A 20,992-nucleotide genomic window follows, 5' to 3' on the forward strand; every position below is an offset into this window, starting at 1 on the left:
CATGTCCAGCTAATTTTTTGATTTATTGTAGAGATGATGTCTCGCCAAGTTGCCCAGGCGGGTCTCGAACCCACGGGCTCAGGCAATCCACTCACCTCAGCCTCCCAAAGCTCAGGATTACAGGCTGAGCCACTGAGCCCGGCGATTTAATTAATTTTAAAGGGGTTTGTAGGCAGTGGTTTACAAAATGGAGCTCATAAAATGTTCGCTGTCCCTAACTACATCTCCTGGGGTGTTATTGACAGGAGGCTAATAAGGGGAAAGCTGTGGACCTCAAGCCATGGCCTTGACTTCTCAGCTTTGTGCAGTTCCCTGGGAACTGACGGCTCCCCACCCTTCCCACCCAGCTCTGGAGAACCCCTCATTTTTGTAGTAGTCCCAGTCCAGGGATTTCCAGTGGGCTCTTCAGAATCTCAGTGTGTACATGCCTCTATGTATGTGAGTGTGTAAAGGGGTGTTTATAGCTGGAAACATATGTGATATGCCTATTGTGTTCCTAATAAAAAATAACTAAGGTTCAGTCCAAAATGGTCTGCTAGAGATGTGCAGACAGAGCAAAAAATCAAGTCAGGGGTATGGGTGAAAAGAAGCCAAGAAACACCACTCTGCTTTTTCTACCCATAATCTCAACAATCCTGCAGGGCAGATAGGGCAGAAGTTATTCCCATTTTACCAATGCAGAAATTGAGGCCGAAAATGGACGATAAGCTCCATTAGGGGAGGAGCCTTGTTAATTGTGCACCCCCAGCACATAGCACAAAATTTGCAAGACCTACAGAAAGCACTCAATATTTATTGAATGGATGAGTGAGTGAATGAAACAGTACTGAAGTTATTTGCCTAAATTTGTATAATTCATCAGCAGCGGAGCTGAGGCAAGGCCTAAGATTTCTGAATTTCGACTAGATTGAATCACCCAACTCTCCCTCTCCAGACCACAAACTCCAAGGACAATAAATACCCAGGGGCCCCTAACTCACCCACGTCCCTCCTGCTGGGCCACACAGACACCGGAGCTCCTTGAAGGCCAATTGCACAGGAAAGGGTAGCAGAGCATGGAAAGTGCTCCTCAGACCCGCTTCCGGCTTAGATCACCTGTCCCCTGATTTATTTTAGGCTTTGTATCCTCAGGCCATTAACTATTTTTGTAGCTGTTTAGTGCACTCGTCCTGCTTGGGGACAAGGAGGTAGACAATAAAATCTCTGTGTTTTTGGCAAATATCACAATTAAGGTAGTAATTCATAAGATAAAAAAATCTAGACCAGGCCATTAGCGTGCTTCTCCACAAGCTTTATTTTTTTATTTTTATTTATTTATCTTTTTGAGTTGGAGTCTCACTCTGTCGCCCAGACTGGAGTGCAGTGGCCGCTCCCAGCCACCGCAGCCTCGACCTGCTGGGCTCCGGTGATCCTTCCGCCTCAGCCTTTCAAGTAGCCGGAACTACGGGTGCACGCTACCACACCCAGCTAATTTTTTGATTTATTGTAGAGATGAGGTCTCACCAAGTTGCCCAGGCGGGTCTCGAACGCGCGGGCTCAGGCAATCCACTCACCTCAGCCTCCCAAAGGCGCAGGATTACAGGCTGAGCCACTGAGCCCGGCCACAAGCTTTAAAGTAGTGCTGCCAACCCACTCTCTCTTCCATGGGGCATAGGCATAAAGGCCTCATGGTTGGACCTGGAGGGTGTTTGTGCCCCTTACACAACGCAGACTCTGAGTCTTGAGTGAGTTGGAGTTCAGGGATATGTCCAGTTTAAAGACATGGGTGGCCCAAGCAGGCAGAGAGAGAGGTCACTGTGCACAAAGAGAAAAAAGGCCCAGAGAGAAGAAAAAAGAAAGAGAAGAGTCTGTTTTGATGAGTCAAAGCAAGGGAAGGTGGGTCCCCCAAATAGTCCCTGGGGTGTTGCCCCCAGGGGCAGAGGGAGCCGTCAATCACAGCCACAGAAAAGGCTTAGGGGAACTTTCAAAGCTGCTGAATTAACTCTATTGCTGCAAAGCAAATGTGTTTCACAGGCAGCTGAGCAGAGGGCCCTGCAAGGCAGGGGGCTCCAGCCCTTAAAGAGATGAGAGGAATGTAAAGCAAGTGTGAAAACATCTGAACCCGCTTCTGCCTGTCACAGCTGCATGGCCTGGACAGAGGCCATTCACAGCCAGGGGCCCCAGCCACCCCCTTCTGCCTCCAGTTAATGAAACCAGCATGGGGATCCTAATGACTGATCAAAGCCCATCCAGCTTCCCCAGGATGTCTGTCTCCCCTATCCCTGCTTGGAGTGGGAATGGTACTAGGATGGGGAGGGAAAGAAGGTGGTCAGGGGGACAGGGGGGACCGGTCTGGATTTCCCCAATGTAGTGGGTCTCAGCCTTAGTCTTCCTCTTAAATGGTCGGTGAGACAGTATAGTCTTGACTCCAGATCTCCAAGCACAGTGTGCTGGGGTTCTGGACACCATTCTCGTTACCCCTAGGGTTGCTGGAGGATGAAGGGGGGCAGAGGGATGCAGCTTTTGCCAAACCAACTCAAGCAAATAAATGCCTGACTTCCTTCTGAAGTCAGCTTCCCACACTGGTCCTCAATTATAAGTTCTGACTTTGCCTATCTTGCTTCTCTTGGGTCAAAAATGAGGCTGCACCTTGATGAACTGCCAAAGCCTTTTAAATATCACCCATCACCAAGACATGCTATGAAAGCACCTAGCTGCCCCTATCATCAGTTTGTTCCTAAACTATCAATTGAGTGCCCACATCCATACGGGATATGCCTAGTTCACTAGGATTTCTGCTTTCTAGTCAAATGCTCATGCAGCCGACATGCTGAGGACATGCAGACAGAAGCATACTAAACATTGAATACATACTCAATAGACCAGATAAAATATTTGTCTTGCCTATAAGTCAAGGGCAAAGATATTTGTGGAACAGTAGGTATGTGTCTGTGTTTGAGGAAGAGTGGGGAGGGGGATGCTGACAATGAGTTCAGTTTGTGTGGGAAGGTGAGAGTAGAGAAGCTGTTGCCTTCGCTGGTGAATCCAGACAGCTTCCTGGAGTTGCTGACCAAACTGCAGAAGACAGAACTTTGCCTGGTGGGTGCCATTGCATATGGGTGTTACAGGAGGACTTGAAGGACATTTCTGAAGTGGGGACAGAGTACATGAATGTAAGGCATTTGCCTAGAAGGAGTGACAGGGTGGTTGTGTGTTACCAAGAAAATTCTGGAAAGGAGGTTGGAGTGTTCCTTGCTGGGGTGCAAGAGAGGACAGCAATAGTAGAGTCAGCTGATCTTAGGGTCAGCAGAGGTGCTGGGGCAGTGGGAGGAGGAGTCTGTGAGAGTCCAGGTGACAGATGGCCAGGCCCACTGTGGCAGAGATGCAGAAAAACAGGAGGAGTGATGTTGGAACTGTCACAATGCATTGAAATGAGGAACTAGTTCATATCAAGGTCTCCTTGGAGACAATGTTGTCATTCAACAATCATCACAGAATTTCTACCATTTTGGTAACTTGCCCATACCTCTTCAGGGCAATATTTGACAGTCTGTATCAAAGACTCAGCTACAGCATGCTGGAATCGAGGTACTGTAGGTGGACAGTAGAGGGCACTGCTACTTTGGCAGAATTTAACAGGAAGCCACTGGAAGGAGGAAGTAGGCCACAGGGAGGGTTCCACTGGGTTGTTGCTCTTGCACTTTCTAAACATACAGTCAGTCTTCAATGCACATTAAACACAGAGTGACGTCCTTACATGTAATCACAGAATCTGCCCAGGATGGGCTGAAACAGAACTGGGAGGCTAGATGCCACTTAGCTGTCATACCACTTGGCTTATGTCCAAATAGCATGGAGCCATAACCATTAATGCTTCACTACTAGAATGGGAAGGGAAAAAAGCCTCCCTCGTTTTAATAACTTTATTCCCCAAACTTCAAAAATGAAATTGCCAAGTTAAGAACTTGCCTTGAAAAAAAATTCTAATTTATTATAAAGAAGGTCCGGGGCTTGGGAATTTTTTAATGCAGATTCCTAATTTTCCAAAGTGAGATTCTCCTGTGCATTTGAATAGATTATGTTCGGTATTGTTAGCCCTTAGCACAACGGGAACATTATTAAAACGCCTGCATGGGTCTCAGAGGGAGGGCTCTGCTTCTCGCTTCCTTTTTCATTTTGGGGACTTCATATCAGAGACTGTCCATTTGTTGCCTGTGGAAGAAACTGGGTTTCTGAGGAGGTGATGGAGAGATAGGCTCAACTGTCTGGGCCTTGAGGAAACAAGTCATACAGGGTCCAAAAGTAAAGAGATTAGACCTAAAGGGTTGAGGAGGGAGTGGACCTTGTTTCCTGAGGACGCTATTTAGGACCCAATTCCCCAGGGTTTCTGACCCATGATCCCATCAGGCCCTGCTTTTCTGAAGACATAGAGTATCAAAGAGCAGCTGGTTCTCCAGGATAATGAGCATTGGGGGATGTGCAGCAGGGCTTCCCCTGAGAAGCTGGGGTCAGTCTCTTGAAAGCACAAGGGGAAGAAGGCGGGAAGACCACACAAATTCCCCAGCAGAAAATCCCAGCAGCCGACCGCATGTGGAAGAGTCATTCCTATGAGGGAGTCTCTTCTAGAACTCCTAAAGAGTGGGCGGAAGAGCCCCCAAAGCCAATTAGCTTCAGAGGCCAGCACATTCTGGAAAGAACAGCCTTTTCTGCATGAGTCAGAGCCTTTGCTCCAGGGACCTCACCCACCCCCTCTGTCCTTCTCACTCCATCCCTGCCCCTGACTTCCCTCTCTTAGCCCCCCATCCTGAATGGTTTCATTGGAAACCAACTCAGCTTGGGAAGTCCAATGGCCATTTAGCCCAATTGCTTAGTGAAGCCATAAAGACCCTAAGATCTTGGCCTTGTCACTTCACCATAAACACTGAGGCTTCCTGTCTAGATCTCTGGGGTAACAAGTAGATGATGGCTTCCCCAGGGCAAATTATTCCTTTGCTGTAGATGTAAATATTTTCAATGGCGAAGTTCTGGCAGATCCTCCTAAAGGAGCACCTTGGGACAGACCCTACATGTGGCTTCTGCTCTGGGATCTTAGATGGAGAACTGGAACTTCCCTTCTTCCCCCCAAATTCTAGAGTAGCTCAGGGGGAACTTCTGAGGGGTTGGGAGTCTTAGGGCTGCAGCCCCACCTCCATCACCCCCCCTCAGCAGCTGGGATTTATTAATCCAGCTGTATGTTGATAATTAAATTAGGCTCCTGGATCAGCAGTCTTGGACAACACAGGCCCTTGCTGCAGCTCTCCTGCTAATCCCCACCAAGCCAAAACTTCTCCCAGCTGCCCAGGCAAGCAAAATGGGGAGGGGTGGGCAGGAGGGAAGCAGCCACCGCCAGCAATGCCAATGCAGTATTCTCTGAGCTCTCGGTCCTTCCCTGGTCTATCCTTGAGCCTTGGGGCTGGGGGTGTGGGCCTTGGCACCCACCACCTGCTAAATACAAGAAGGGCCCCCATCTCTGTTCCTCATTCCGACCATGGAACCTGGAGAGAGTATCCAGTTACAAAAGAAGTGGGGCTGAGTTTCTGCCTCTTAATCAATCCCCTGAGGGGTCCCCAACACTGGCTGAGCAGATGAGAGAATGGGTCTGCTTCTACTGAGGAAGGGTGGTCTTCCCTATTATGGCCCTTAGCTTCCCCTTCTCTTTTTCACTTTTTCTTGGGAGGCAGAAGGCCCCATCAGTGGCGGCTTCACCTGAGCTTCATCTCTGGGATCTGGAACTGTAAAGGGAAGAGCCCTGACATTGTATTGGATGTCTGGAAGCTATTCAACAGAGGAGCCATTTCAATGCCAAGTCCAACCCTGCGGCCATTCGTGGAAAGCTACTGGTGTGGGTTGAGGGCTCGCTGGACATGAGGTTAGGCTGGGAGAGCTGGGAAAGAAACATGAAGTTGACACGTGGGAGCAGGCTGTGGACCAAAGGACACGTGCTTGGAGATCGGTTAATGACCAGGGCTTTTGGACTTTCAGGGGGAGAGGAGTCAAAGGTAGTCTGCATGCTGGGCACTCTGGAAAATGGCCCCACATCATCCGACAAGATAATAAAGATGTATAGAGTAGCTACAACACATTTACACCGGGCTGGGTGCGACAGGGCTACAGGACCTAATGTGAGCAGTCTACCCACCCAGCATCTGCATCTTAATACCCCTTTCGTCCTGCACAGATCTTCCATGTGGTTCACGAGAGTAGCTGTGTTTGAAATGCCAGTGAGGGAGGGATGACAGGGAAGGGCAGAGAATGACTGCTGGAGCAGTGAGAATGATGGCTTGGCACACGGCACGCAGCAAACACTCGCTGCACAGGGGATGTGAGTGAATGGATGATGTTACTGGGTGCGTTTCACATCACAGATATGCAATAAATAATTATTGAATTCATACTGACTGGAGAGACCAGGGTAGAGAAAACAGGAGAGAGTGAAGGGAAAGGACAGGGGATGGAGCCTTCCGTGAAAGCACAGCCGCATGACTCAGTCTCAAAAGAACTGAGGGCATATAGGAGGCATACGGGGAGGCACCGATGAGAAGGGGTTGGTCTTGAGCATTGGAGGAAGGCAAGCTACAAAAGCCGGGCCAGGCTTCCAGAAGCAGGAGAGGAGTCGATGTGTAGACAGTGAGAAGATGCTGGAGAGAGGGCACCGGTGCCTGCTGCCAGAGGGGCAGCCAGTGCGGGGAGGGGATCTCAGAAGAAGTCATGGGGCTGCTGTGTCTGAGTTGAGGTGTGAAATCTGGTGGATACCAGAGGGGAGGGGTTGGAAGCACAGGGAAAGAATTCTAGCTTTTTTCTACACAGAAGCTGAGCAGAGTCCTGGAGAGAACAGAGACACTTTTTATAGGCAGGCAGATCTGGCACTCAGGAGTCTCTAAGTAGCAAGTTTTTCAAAGGCAGATTCTACTTACACTTTGTACCTGGGTCTCCCTAGCTGTGGTTTCTGCCCCAGGCATGACAAAGGCCTTCAGCAGCGCTTATCTGATGTCTGTGGGGTTGGGGGTTGATAGGACTAGGATCACTGCTGTGGCTTGTGGTCCTAGTTGCTGGGGACAGAATTACCTAAGTAGGGTCTGAACCTGGTATTTGGTTGAATGCAGTGACTCCCCTCGGGGTCTGTGTGTGCAGGACTCTGCCTCCCCAGGCCCGACAGGGGGAGAGCCCAGAGTGCTGCCTGGATACAGTTGTGGGAGGCCAGGCTTTGCCTGTCGGCCCGCACCCCTGGAAAGTCCCAGCCTGAGCTGGAGTTCTGCAGGACACCACACTCGATCCCTCCGTTCCTCCTTGACCTGCATTTGAAGCAGCGGCCCCTGGCACACTCACCTGTGGGCTGTCCTGGTAGGGTGGGGGAGGGACATTCTGCGTGGCCATCATCGTCAGAGCTGGGGCTGGGGAGGCATGTTGCATCATGGGATTGATTCACATCGAGGATCTGTGGACAGAAGAGAGGGGCCACACCGTTAATACCACCGAGTGCAGGCAAGCCTTGGACATCAACCAGCTCCACATTTTTTCCAGGCTGGGCTACCTGGGTTGACTGGATATAGCAGGGGCTGGAGGCCCTTCTGGGGAACAAATGACAGCTAAAGAGAGAGGCCTGGGTGGGGAGGGGCTTGCTGTGCTATTTTGACTTGAAAGAAACAATATTCAAATCATATGTAAAACAACCTGTACCCCTGCAGCGATGCTTTGTTCAGTATCAGCTCTGACCTGGTGTGTGTGTGTGAGGAGTGGGTGGGGAGGGAGAGAAGGCTGGGCTGGTGGCAGCACAGAGGGACTGGAGGCCATTCGGATATGCACCTTCCTTCAGGGAGGGCCCCCAGCCTCATCTCATCTTTGCGTGACAAGGGTGCTCCTTGCCCCACCCTTTCCCAGACTCTCTGGAGCAGCACAGTACTCACAGGGGCGAGAAGGTCTCAGACCCCCAACCCTCTGGCTCCAGGTCCCCAGACACAAGGTTCACCCCTCCCAAGTGAGCTCCCCACATTCCCTAGTGGTGGTACAGGACATGCATCCTCAGAGGCAGCCCGAGGGTGACTCCTTGGAGGTCTTGGGGAAAGGAAGGAGGCAGGGAACATGCTTGTGACTACAAACGTGTGGATGTGCCTGCACATGCTATTAAGGAAGACTTTCCTTAGCCTTGGTTCAATACCGAGTCATCAGAATGTAGGGCCAAAAGAGCTGTCAGAGTTGAAGGGTCTACCTGCCTTATATAGTGGAGAAGACAGAGGTCAAGAGGAATGACTTGTGTTTGTGGGGAGGGAGATGGGATGGGGGGTGGGGGGAGCAGGGTGGGAGCTTGTGAGTGAAGCAGGGATGGAACCAAAATCTCATTTCCCAGCTCCGAGTCTGCTCCACCGTGCCATACCCATCATCCCTTCCCCATTACCACTAAGTGAGAGAACTGTCCCCATGGGCCCTCAAGATTTCCTCTTAAACCAGAATGTGGTGCTGTAAGTGGAGACAGTCTGGCAGTACCACCCAAGGAAACAGAATGCCCAGAGCGCTGTTGAGCTACTGTAGATGCTCTGAAATATTTAGATCTGGAAACCACAAGTTCGGTGCCTCCTGATACAGGACTGACTGTCCATCGTGGAGTGGGAGATTGCTAAGAATGTGGGACCTGCCCTTCTCCTGGGAAAGTGCTGATGGGCCAGAAACCTTTGAGAGTACAGAATCCAGTCACTCCCCTCTCCCTGAGGGACTGGGGCTCCATCTTCTTCCAGGCTGACCTGCCCCAGAATCTTCCAAAATGTTCAAATACCTGAATTCTGTGGGCATTTGATAGTGTTTTGGAGCTGCACTATTGGGTGGGTCTCCAGGTGTGTGTGTGTGTGTGTGTGTGTGTGTGTGTGTGTGTGTGTGTGTGTGTGTATGTATGTGTGTGTATGTTTTGTTCTTCTGGTTCTTTGTCAGGAAGGGAAAGTAAGATATACCCTGACCGGACCTGAGTCTCCAAAGTACCAGGTAAGCTCTGACCTTCTACAAAAAGTACTGGAAATTCATGTTTCATTCAATAGATGTTTATCAAGAATCAACTCTGTGCAGATAGCTGTGTTAGGGGTGTGGTGGAATAGATAAATAAGGCAAGGTCTTTTCTCCAAGGGGCATGGTTAGGAAAGGGAGGTAACAGGCCTGCAAGAAAGAAGGTGAGGTGGAGGTAGGTACCGGTGGAGAAAGTGCAGGGAGTGATGGCTCTTTTTGTGCTAGAAACGCTGTGACTGCAGCACAATTCCCATTGGCCTCATTGCCTATAGTTCGCCCCGCCCTGGCCTTACTCCAGAAGAGGGACCACGAGGACATCCTTGCAACAAAAGCACTCAGAGTCTTGCCCATCTCACACATGCTGGGTGGCCAGATCCAATTTCCTTTTGCAAAGGGGCCCATAAGGAGCAATGAGGGGAACTTCTCTCTTCAAGCAGGGGAATCAAGGCCTCTGTTCATGGCTGGGTCTTTGTCTGGTGGTGGCCAGCACCCCAGGAAGGTGAGAACACCCCAGGAAGGTGAGAAGAGGGTTGCAAGGGGGAAAGGGGGACTGCAGACTTCTTGAGGCATCAGAAAAAACTTCCAGAGTTCAGATATTTGGGATATTAAAATGAGTAGAATTTCTCTTTGGATCCTGAGGAAATATAGAAAATAGGTCTATTTAAGGAACAAGTTAGGCATGGTTCCTGGGACTCTGGTGGGGAAGGTAACTTTGGATAAGGGCCTAAGTGTTGGAATGGCGGGGATCTCCTCCTGAGAGCTCCGATCCTAAGGTGCTCATCAGGAGGAAAGAAGTGAACGGCAGTAGTGCTGTAGTGCCAGCAGCCTCCAGAAGAGGGAGCCTGGGAGCAGAGTTAGGGTGGGAACTGCGTCTGGGAAGAAGGGCTTTCTTTCCCTCTCAGGGGCAACTGGTTCCCTTTAACCCTCAGGGTTGGGTTTTTTGGCAACCTCATTCTGTGGATGAGAAAGTCAAAGTGAGGGCAAAACAAAGAAAGCTCAATGAGGAGGATTTGGGCTAGAGAGAGGAGTCGTTAATTCGCATTCTTTTGTTCACTGTGAAATGAATGGAAGGCAGGGTCGTTTCAGAGGTACTGTTCCTAGAAATATTTGCAACAGCAGGAGAGCTGCCCTGTCTGGGGGCGAGGAGGGACAGTTAAGAGTGGTCTGTGCCCAGAGACAACCATCCACGAGGCTGAGGGGATTTTATTCAGTTCTGAGCCCACTCAGCTGTGGAGCAGGGGCCAGACTCCACTCAGCAGAGGACACAGGAACACTTTTCTGAGGATCCAGATGGTCCTTGCCCCTCCCCCTCCTTGAGGTCACCATAGGCCACTAGGCCACTGCTCCATTGCCCTCTGGGGGCTTCTCCTGCAAGAGAACAGGAGGCTTTTTCATCAGGGTCTTAAGTTTCCTTCTCTGCTCACTCAGGCACAGAAGCCTCCAGCAACTTGACACGCAGGGCAACTCAGCTGCGTAAGACCCCGTGCCCATCTCTGGAAGCTGGCTCTTTTCTTCACCCACACATGTACTCCCCACGTTCTGCTACACATGTCCTGAGGGGCCGCGTGCAACCATCCTGGAGAGGAATTTGGGGATCTGACTCATCTTGTCTTAGACTTGGCTGGGACTCTGCAGTGGGGTGTGGGAGAACACAAGCAATAGCTGGGGTCCCTAGCTCTGAGAAAACCTGCTCTTGTTGTACTTTCTTTGATGGGGGATGGGAGTGGCAGGCCTGAGCTCCAGCAAAGCCGGCCCAGGGCTTCTGAGTTTTACTCAGGGACTCTGAGAGCCTGCTCCGCTCTGTCCAGAGGTCCAAGTGCTCTGTTACCAGATACCCGGGCATTTGAGGGAGTACAGCCAAAATTGCAAATGGAGGGCACATGAGGAACAGTTTACCACAGAGAAGTTTCGCATCAAAGATAGGCTCACGATGAAGGATTTTTTTTTTAATGCTGAAAATATTTATTGTATGATAGCTAGGAGGGAAAAAACCTAATGCAACACTCAACCCCACAACGATATCTAAGAAGTCATTTGTGTTACTGATATTATCATCAAAATCAGTTAAAATGCCATTTGACAGAGCTCAGGTGCCAGTGAGGCCATGTGGGTGGTCTAGGTAGGCAGACCCAGGGCCACCCTCCCCTCGCCCCTGGGCTCTGAACTACAACACTCTTTGGATGAACTAGGCTCTGGGTAGCATGGAAGGATGCCCCTTTAGAAAATGTGATGGGCAGTCCAAGGGTGCCCACCTCCCTCTGTCTCCTCAACTCCAGCTCCCCGCAGCCCTGCACCACAAAGTTCTCAGTCTGGAGCCCCAACTCCAATATGTTGACAAACAGGCTTAGAAAAAAAATACCAAGCTCATTAGGAAGAAGCTCATTAGGACTTGTTGACATGAAACCCATTAGACCAATTAACATTCCATTAACGGCCTGGGGCACCAAGGGGTTAATGCTGCTGGGCAGTAATTGGGCCAGGGTGCCGGGATTGGGGGCCCAGGGCCTGCAGGATGAGAAACAAAGTCTAATTGGGAATTCTCTGGCCAGCTGGCCTGACAGCATTTGTTCCTGGCCCCTGACCCTAGCTGAGACAAATTGTATCCGGTGCTGAGGTAGGAGAGGAGAGGAAGAGCCCAGCTTTCCCTTGGTCTCTCATTTCCCACCCACCTGCCTCAGACTGAAGACTGGGTCCATGACTGACACAAGGGCAAGGGGTGGGAGGTGATTTTCCAACCTCCTGGACTCTGATAGTCTTGTTTTCTTCATCTACACCCCCTTTCCACTCCAGTTTCTTTCTTAGTCCCCGGAAGTAAGTCCCCTCTTCTCTTCAGGGATTGGTTTTCTATGATGTTACCGGCTCTTGGAAAAACTCTTTGAAGAAGCTAGAATCCTTGAGGCCCCAGAGCCTAATTCATCCAAAGAGTGTGTAGTTCAGAGCCCAGGGGCGAGGGGAGGGTGGCCCTGGGTCTGCCTACCTTGCGTCTCACTTCCTGCCTTCTTTCTTTCCTTCCTTCCACAGCAGCCAAGAGGAGCTCCTGACTGTCCCCCAGGAGCCCTTCTTGTCTGTCCTCTGACATACACAGCAGTGTTTTCATGATTTTTCTTCCCCTGGGACAAGCAGAGGCTGTGGAAGTCTCATCCCCATTTCTGTCTCAATTCCCTCATCTATAAATTCTGGGATAGCATGAGAGGATCCATGAGGACTTCCTCGGCTCTCAGTTCCCGTGATCAAAGCCTGTGCTTAGGGTCAAAAAGTCTGGGTTCCACACCCAGTGGACTCTGCCTGGTACAAGTCGCTTTACCTCTCAGACTGCACAATGAAGGGATTTCCCCAAAATATTCGGAAAGTTTTTGCTCACGATGAGCACTCCATTCATGCTTGTAGAATTGAATAGAAAGAATTGCATTGTGGCCTCTTTCCATAGTCCAGCCAGCTCCCATCTTCTCTTCCTCCCAGAGAGTGGGAAAGAGGCCCTGAGGACAGGAGCCAGGACCCCTCAATTCCTACATCCCAGACGCCCCCAGGTTACCTCTGCACCCCCACCCCAAGCCCTTCCCTCTGAGCAGCTGCCCAGGCCTGGGTTCTGACGTCTAGACAGATTTGCAGGAGGCTGAAATAACACAGTGAACTCAGCAGGAGGGACTGAAAAGCTGCATTAGTAACCTGGCTGGTTTCAACTTCTCCCTCTGGGGCAGTCGCCTCAACCCTGGCGCAATCCAGTTTCTTTTCCCTCAGCCCCAACCAAGCCTTGTCCAAAATGATCATCTCTGGCCGGGCTCCCTTCCCAGAAGCAGCCTGTAGGTGGCGTCGCAGGGCCCCGCTTTAATTGCATTATATAATAGAACCTGTTTACTAAATCATGTAATCAGTCGCCTTAGGATTTACAGCTTTGGATGTGTATGGAGAATTGGACTTTGAGTCAAATTTAAAAACAAATAAAAATGAGAGGCAGCTGTTGCTGATAGTGTGATATTCATCTTTTGGAAACAAATTCACCCCAGTGCTATAAATTATGCCTGGAAAAAAAGTGTTGTTGGTGGGAAGAAGTTGGCTAGGTCTCCTTTGCTGGCAACTCTGAGTGATGAATCTTGAAATAACGGTGTCAACCTGTCACTGATTTCATGTGACTCTGTGGATTTATCCAATGAAACACAGGCATGCGGGTGCACGCGCAGGCACACACACACACACCAGGTCTCTTCGCAGAACCCAGTAAAGGCTAGAAGTGAGTGGAAACTGAGCGTCTGCAGGAACTCTGTGGTCTCTGAGGCTCCATGGACAGAGTTGGTACCAAGAACTGGGCAGGGAAAAGGATGAGGCCAATGTGGGGTGGCGGAAGAGGACAGAGGGGAGAGAGAGGACACACTGGACTGGGAAGCTTGACAATGTGAGTAGGGGTTTGTTACCCCCATATCAGTGGCCTGGTTGAAGTGTATCAAAAAGAAGTGAAGGGTCCTTGAGAGGTGAGAACTAAAGAATGGTGGGAAGAGGGTAAGCTCCCAGGAACCTGCCGTGCCTCAGCACATCAAGCATGGTCCCCTGCCTCTTCCCTCCATGTGCCAGGGAAGCCTGGAGGAAGCTTAGGGTCCTGAGGATTTGGGCGGCTGGAACGCCTAGTAGATGCTGCTTCCTGCCTGTCTTTCTGGTCTTGGGGCTCTGGGGCAAATGAAATCCTCTAGTCTGATAAGGTCAGGCTCAGAATGGGACCCGGGAGCCAGGGAGGGTGGCTGTATCTGTGTTACTGAAGGAGGAACAGGTGGAGAGGAACCGAGCGGGATTTGCACTCAGGTCTGACCCCCTTGTTCACTCAGTGTCCTGAAGGCTGGCCAACTGAGAGCTGGAAAATGAGCCACAGCTCCACAATTACCCAGGTCCCAGGGCACAATGCACCTGACACAGACCCTGAGTCCTTGCAGAATGTCATAGTCAGACGGCCCACTTTGCTGGTGCCCCCCCCAGCACCTGCTTGGAACATTCATTGGGAAATAATTCCCCAATGACTTCAGCAAGAAGCAGAGATGACAACCAAGACAACCAGACCCTTTGACCACTCATAGCTCTCTACTAATTGTCATTTGCCACCTTTCTGGGAGGCTGATTTGGGAGGTGGTGCCCAGTCATTCCCTAATATCATGATGCTGGTCTCCAGGAGATAGAAGGGGGACAGGGCGGAAGCCAGCCTGAGCTTTGGCTAGGACTACCTGCGTCTGACTTCCTGAGAGATGTGCAGATCTCTCTCTTTCCATCCTCCTTCAACCCTTAATTGCCACATGGAGCAAATTGGGTTTGGAAGCGGTAAGAGCCTCCTGTGAAACCAGAGAGCCCAGACACCCCCCCTGCTAACTCCCAAGGACTGTGGCCTTCCCCAAATGACCTGTGGTCCTACTTCCAAGGGCCTCCGCCTCCTCTCCTTTTTCCACCTCCAAGGCCAAATTACTGTTTGTTCTTCATCTGGAATAACAATATGTCCCCTGCGTGGCTGGGCCAACAGGTCACAAATGGACTCACTGCGCCCAGCCTATCTTCCCTGGATCCCTCTGTGTCCACAGTTCAGTGAGGGGAGGCCTAGTGGGCACCGCAGTAGAGGATGTGACTAAGCAGTATTGGGGACAGGCCCTGGCCCCGGGTCCATTGTCCAGCTCAGCTTCTCACTCCTCCATGGATGGGACTGTCTTCCTTGAACTCCAGCCTGACTGGGTTTCCCCAAGGGGAGCCCCGCTGTCTCACCCTATTACTGACGGCTATGCCACCCTGAGACACATGTGGGCCCACAGCCCCAGGGTTGCAGCTTCCCCTCCCAGATTCCCCAGTTTGGGCATTTTTTAACTGGGCTTCCTAACATGCACCAGGGGAGAAGAGAAACTCCCACCCTGCTCTCTAGCCCTCTCTCCAGTCTCACTCCTGCCTCTCCACACTTGGACCCGAGTGGCAGAGCTCCCACTTTCCTCTCTGCCTTGGCTGTCACACCTTTTCTGGCTTCAAAAAGCCGCTGATATATTTTACAAACTGAAACAGCAATTTAATTCCCCCTGATAGCGGCAATTGTCCATTAGATCTTCCTACCGAGGAGCTTAACAATAATTCCTTTCATCCAACTGCTTGCTTCTTCTTGATCTGAGAATCAATCCCATAAATAGCAGGCAAGAGTTCTCACATTACTCTCCCCTCCAGCTTTTAGCATTTTGATGAAGATTCGCATCTCCTCTTTAAGCACTTTACAACTTGGCAATTTTTCCCCCTTTGGTTCCTTTAAACAAAATAAAACAAAAAACAGAAAGAAAAAAAAGGCACACTGTCTAGAAGGGTGAGCACAGTGCCTGCATTTTGCTCATAGAGAGGTGGTGTGCACCTCTCCTGCCGGAGGCAGAGCCATGGCAGCAATGACCCCCATTGGGCTCTGTCTGCTGAAAAGTGGGTGCTGCTCTGTCCCAGAGAGATATCACTGGTGTGGTCCTAAACTTCACACTCACTCACACCTGTATCCTGCTTTTGCCAGCGATGCTCAATTCAGAGTATGTCTCCCTCTCCAGGAGTCCCTTCCCCCTGGTGCTGCACCCCAGGGTGGAGGTGGGAGGGAGGCCACAGCTGCTGCCCTGGGGTGGCCTGAGTCAATCCTCTCTCCATGCCTGTGGCCCCTGGGGAACCTTCTAACCTGTCTTCTCTTTTTCATCTCCAACTCCTTCATCTCTAGCCAAACAACCTGAGTGGGAGAGGTGGAGAGGCCCAGGGAGAGGAGAGAGCTTGAGGTCTTTTATTCAATTATGTTTCTTTCCTCTTCAATATCAGGCAGCTTCAGTGATCAGGGACAGAGGAGAGCCCTCCAGCACCTTCAGGGTGGTGACTGGGTGGATTGCCAGAGCACCTGGGAACCCCGGTCTGCCCTCCCTCTCCCGAGATACCATCATGTGCTCTCTTGTCTGCACACACACGGAGAGAAACAAATCTAAAAATGAATCAAGGGACTGAAGTCCCCCTTGACAAACCTGATTCCCAGGTTTATTATTATTTGTCGAGAGCTGACAGCAGCCGCTCCTCAGCCACCGAACTGAGAAAACAACATGAGCTGGGCCCCTGAGGCTCACAGCTCAACAGAGACAGACAAACAGCTCCAACACTGGGATTCCCAGATGGAAGGAGCCAGGAAGCCACCTCCCTGCTGCCCTGTCTGCTCCTTCTTCTCTCTCTTTTCCAAGGCTGGTACATCGGACCATGACTCTCCCCAGGAGGTAGGAGAAGGAGGGAAGCAGAAATGGGGGCCATGTACGATGTGACCAGAGCAAGGGTTGGAGCTTCAGGGCTGGCAGGGGAAGGGGGACCCAGGGGCAAGGGACCCTGAAACCTATCCAGTCCATCCCCTGCAATACCCTCAGATTCCCCTGGAAACAGAGGAGCCTAAGAGGGCCAGCCAGGCCCATCTTCTCTTTGAGAAGGACTGTACCATATGCTCTGGTCGGATAGTAGTTACTTCCATTTTTCAAACTTACCGCCAGAAAAAAAAAAATGCTCAAGAGTCAGAGTTGTGGAAGCAAGTGGTCTGGGTTCAGTGTGTCATTGAAAAGTCACCCATTCATGAGACTGCCATACCCAGTCAACAGGTGCCCTTCCCCTGGGATTTTATGGTGCCCAGGTGGAGCTCACAATAAAAAGGAGGAGAAACGGAGTAGAGTTCGTGGAGAACTTGAGGAGAAAAGGCTCCCAATGGGCTCCCTCAACCCTTGGTCATCACTATTCCTTGGAAGGAAGATAGGTACGCTGGCTCTGTGTTCCTAATTGGCCACGAGAGGCAGCCCCTGGGAAGGAAGGATGTCAACCATGCTTTGAGAAGAAGTGAGTGATACCCAGACTCACACCCTGCTAAGCAGACATGCCCCCCACTGCCTGAGCAAAAACATTTCCTCATGCCCTTTGGCTATGTTTACTGTCTACCAGCAAGATGTGCTGTATCATACAGCCATGTTTTTCCCTTCATCAACTCTTTGCTCCAAACCTTACTCCTCCACGAAATTTGCTTCACTTTACAGGACCATCCTCTCTCCCGTGGAGCCCAGCCATCAGGCAGAAGTGGGGCGTCCTGGTAGGAATTATCACTATGTGTGTTGCTACGTGATGGGAAATCTACTTCCTGCCCACACGTCCCATCTTGCCCATTGACCCCTGTGCTCCCCAGAAGACAAGATCATGACTCTGCCTTGCATTTTCCTTTTCTGTGGAGGGTGAGGGCAAGAAGCTATGCAATATGACTTTACAAGGTCTACCTCCTTACAGAGTCTGAATATTAATACACAATTACAGTTTATTTTCTTTGGCTTCCTGTTAACACTTAAACAAATCTGGGAGGGTGATAACCCTTTAAGTCATAGCAACCACTTACACCCGAGTGAGAATGAGTTTGTTAATCTCCCTCTTTCTCTGGAGCCAGTTTTGATACAGGTGAGATGATAATAAGAATTAATAACAACTGCCACTGATTGAGTCCATGCCACACTCCTGGCATGATGCTAATAGGCATATACAGATCACCTGGCTTATTTTTCCTAACAACCATATAATGTCAACATTACGATTGTTCCCATTTGTGGATGAGAAAACTGAGGCTCAGAGAGGTTGAGAACATTTCCAGATGTTAACACACAGTCTGATCCCAGAGTCTAAATGTTTAACTTTGAAGTCTGTGGTGAAAGCAGGAAACACCAGAGGAGGAATGAGAACCCAAGAAAATGGAGAAGTACAGAAAAGGCAAATCTGACTATGAAAACAAGCTGTCAATTGTAAGTCGGGCCACCCAACATTGGCTGTCCTTTGACTTTCGTATGCCCGATTTTCTGGGCATTGTGCTGTATTGACACCGCTAAATGTCTGTTGTATGCCGAGTTTGGGCTTTTGTACTTCAGTTAATGAACACCACTCTGAGCCTTCCTGTGGTGGGGCTGCTTGCACGCTACATCCTGTCAGTCTTGTCAGCCTGGTACAGTAGTGTGTGGACACATTTATTTAAATATTTCATTGTGGTTTGCTCTTATTATTTTATAAAAATGAGTGGGAGATGGGAAAATGAAAGTGCTGATGCCAGCGATAAGAAGTAGGGGTCTCATAAACATAAAACTGAGACAAAGATGGAAAACGTTAAGCAAGCCGAAAGCAGCAAATCTCGAGTCTCCATCATGGGCTCACTGGACTGTGTGTTCAATTAGGAGGAGAAAGAACAAAATTAAAGAAAGAACACAAAATGATGGTAATATATGTTTGAAGACTGCATCTCAAAGGCGATGTATAATTGGAATCTGATAATGTGTTTTAGCTGTCTGGGAGCAGAACTCCGGGGATGCATGGGCTGTGTGGGAAAGCCATGCTGCCTGTCCCTGACCCTGCAATTGCTGGCTCCAGGGCCAGGGCTCTGACTCACATTGATGGGGATTCCATCAGTGTCTCCTTCCTGTCAACCTGGGCCGAGGGGCCCAGCTGCCACCCCAGTAGGGTGGGGCAAGGTATAAGGGAGTGTGCAACCAACCTGCTCTCTGTGACTTTCTCCACTTAGCCTTTATTCCTCACCCACCCGTGGTTTTCCAGGGACCATGCACATTGGCAAAGAAGTCCCTGTGCTGGAATGAAATGTCCATGACACACAGGCTAAGGGGCCTCTGGCTCTATCTTTGGAAAGCCTGTCCAGTTGACCAGCATTTTTTTTTTCAAGTTGAGGCAGTTGATCTTTAGAGGGCATCCCTTCCTTGTCATATGTCCCTGAAGCTGAGCTTTATCCTCTTGCAGAAGCCCCTTCCTGCTCACCATCCTCAGGGTCTTTTCCTTCCCCTCTCAGTTCAGAGAGATTCCAGGCAGCAGTCTGAACAGGCGACCAGTGAAGACATCTTTGCAGGCTAGCAGAGGGGTTGTTACCCACAGGCTCTGAGGCAGGCAGCCATCAGACAAGTGCAGAGGATAGTGCTGTGTTCTACCTCCCACTGACTCCCCCTGCCAGGCCCTGTTCCTTTCAACCTTCAGCGTTGGAAAGGGGGCTGCAGTTCTCTGGCTCCTAAGAGGGAAGCCTTTAGTCATGTACTGGCCCTTCTGGTGGCACTTAGATGCAGAGGAGTGTTTCATATTAGCAGTAGAATCTTTGATTACTAGCAACTGGCCTGAACGTTATAACTCACACTGAACCTTAATCCCACTTTTTGCAATGACAACTCATTTCCTATCATTACCGTCTGGGTAGAAAGAAGGAGTCCTGTCCTCAACACAGAATCTTTGTAGACTTGAAGTTCGAGGTTGTACTTTTACTTTTCTCTCCTTTTTCTCCAGTAAGATGGACCCCACTTCTCATGGCAAGGCAAGGAAGAAGAGGAGGAGAAGATGGTTTTGCCCAGTAGACTCTGGCCCTCAGGGACCAATTAGGATGCTTTGACTTAGAACAATTCCTAATCTTCTGGGAAAGGGAACAAAGAGTCTCGACTTCCTGTACAGAGTAGGTTGATCTGAGCAGGCAGGGGAGTTGCATGTGAGATATCTGCTCTCAGAGTCAGACTCCAGGGTGGGAAGGAGGCATAACAGGATCCTAGTCCATGATGACTCCTCAAGTGCACAAGTTTGCCTACGGCTGGGGTAGATTCCTGCTATCTGCAGCTCCTATGATTATCAACCAAGTGTGAAGACAAGTCTGAGCTTTCTTTTCTTTTCTTTTGCTGTCTCTGGTCAGAGCCTGCTTTGTGGCACCGGGAAGAGCAGTCTGCTTTCTCTTTGTCCCAGAATTCATAAAAGTGAGAAAATGATCTTAATTGATGAAACACTTACTGCAGTCAGGGATTATTTCACTAACAGGAGCTCTGTGTGCATGTGAGCTGAGAAGGTGGGGAGGAGGGGAGGTAGGCAGAGGGAGAAGAAGTAAAGAAGTTCATTTAGGAATGATGGGAAAGGTCAAGCAGACGGGTACCCAAGAGGGACAGACAGCAGATGCTGGCAAGATGGAAGGTTCATAAAAGCGTCTACAGTGGGAAGCTAGCTTCCATGGCTGCCCTAAAACTTAACTTTTGCTTTTTCTTCACTCTTCACCAAACGATCTGCTTCTTCAATTCCAGGAGCAGTGGAGACCCAAGGCCCTAGAGCAGATTGTCAGAGGACCAGCAGAGGTGGAAGGGCTGAGCAGTCATGAAGTCTGACCTCTTTCCAGGACAAATAAGAAAACTTGCCCAAGTTCATACAGCAAGTTGGAGATAGGTTCCTAACTAGAACCCAGGTCCACGAAGCAAATACAGTAATCATTTACTGAGCACTTACCATGTGCTGTGCTGAGCACTCACTCAGTGCTGGGCAGTCTAGGTTCTAGAAGGAGAAAACAGAGATGACTGAGGGGAATAAATAAAGATATAACAAAATGAAAACTTCTCTGAGCTGAAGTAGTACAAGTGACTCCATATTTTTAAAAGGCTGAGGAAGAATCATGAAAAGAAAGGAGAAAACAAAGCAAACCTCAAGCCCCAAGACATAGTGGTGAAATTTCAGAACTTTAGGGAAGAGAAAAGAAAACCAGAAGTTGCCATAAATTCTCAGCAAGATGGGAAATAAGAAGGTGGTAGAGCAATGTCATCAAGTCCTAAGAGAAAAAAGGTTTTGAGCCTGGGATTCTGAACTCAATGGGATTATCAAACAAGTGTGAAGACAACATAAAGTCAGTGTTGGACATGTGAGAACTCAGTTTATTTCCCACTCATTGATATAAACAATAAGTACAGGTAGTATTCCAGGAAAACAAATAAATCCAAGGAAGAGGACAACGTACATAAAGAAAGAACAGCAGCTCAGGGTGACCCAAAGGAAGGGAAAAGAGAGGGAAGATGAGGGGTCATTACACCATGGTGCTCAGAATGGTTTCTTGCAGCCACCAAATGGTGATGACTTTTTCCACAGTCAAACCATACTGTTTAGTTCTGTTGTTGAATAATATTTCCATACCTACAGTGGGTTTAATGCTTTTTTTTTTTTTTTTTTTTTT

The 20,992-nt window shown here is 49.7% G+C and overlaps 1 protein-coding gene across 5 annotated transcripts in view; it reads right to left on the minus strand.

The window, feature by feature from the left end:
- Positions 1 to 20,992, minus strand: part of PKNOX2 (PBX/knotted 1 homeobox 2) — a 214,059-nt gene that overhangs the window by 81,850 nt on the left and 111,217 nt on the right. For 3 of the 5 annotated variants that reach the window (XM_008064251.2, XM_021715647.1, XM_008064253.1), the window contains one exon: positions 7,345 to 7,453. The exons of the other annotated variants lie outside the window; for them this stretch is intronic. In XM_008064251.2, coding sequence (XP_008062442.1) covers positions 7,345 to 7,431 — 87 coding nt within the window. In that variant the 5' untranslated portion in view covers positions 7,432 to 7,453. The remainder of the gene's footprint in view (positions 1 to 7,344; positions 7,454 to 20,992) is intronic. 5 annotated transcript variants of the gene reach the window in all.

Source organism: Carlito syrichta, unplaced genomic scaffold, assembly GCF_000164805.1.
Source record: "Carlito syrichta isolate Samal-C Ts95f unplaced genomic scaffold, Tarsius_syrichta-2.0.1 Scaffold307242, whole genome shotgun sequence".
Classification (NCBI taxonomy): Eukaryota; Metazoa; Chordata; class Mammalia; order Primates; family Tarsiidae; genus Carlito; species Carlito syrichta.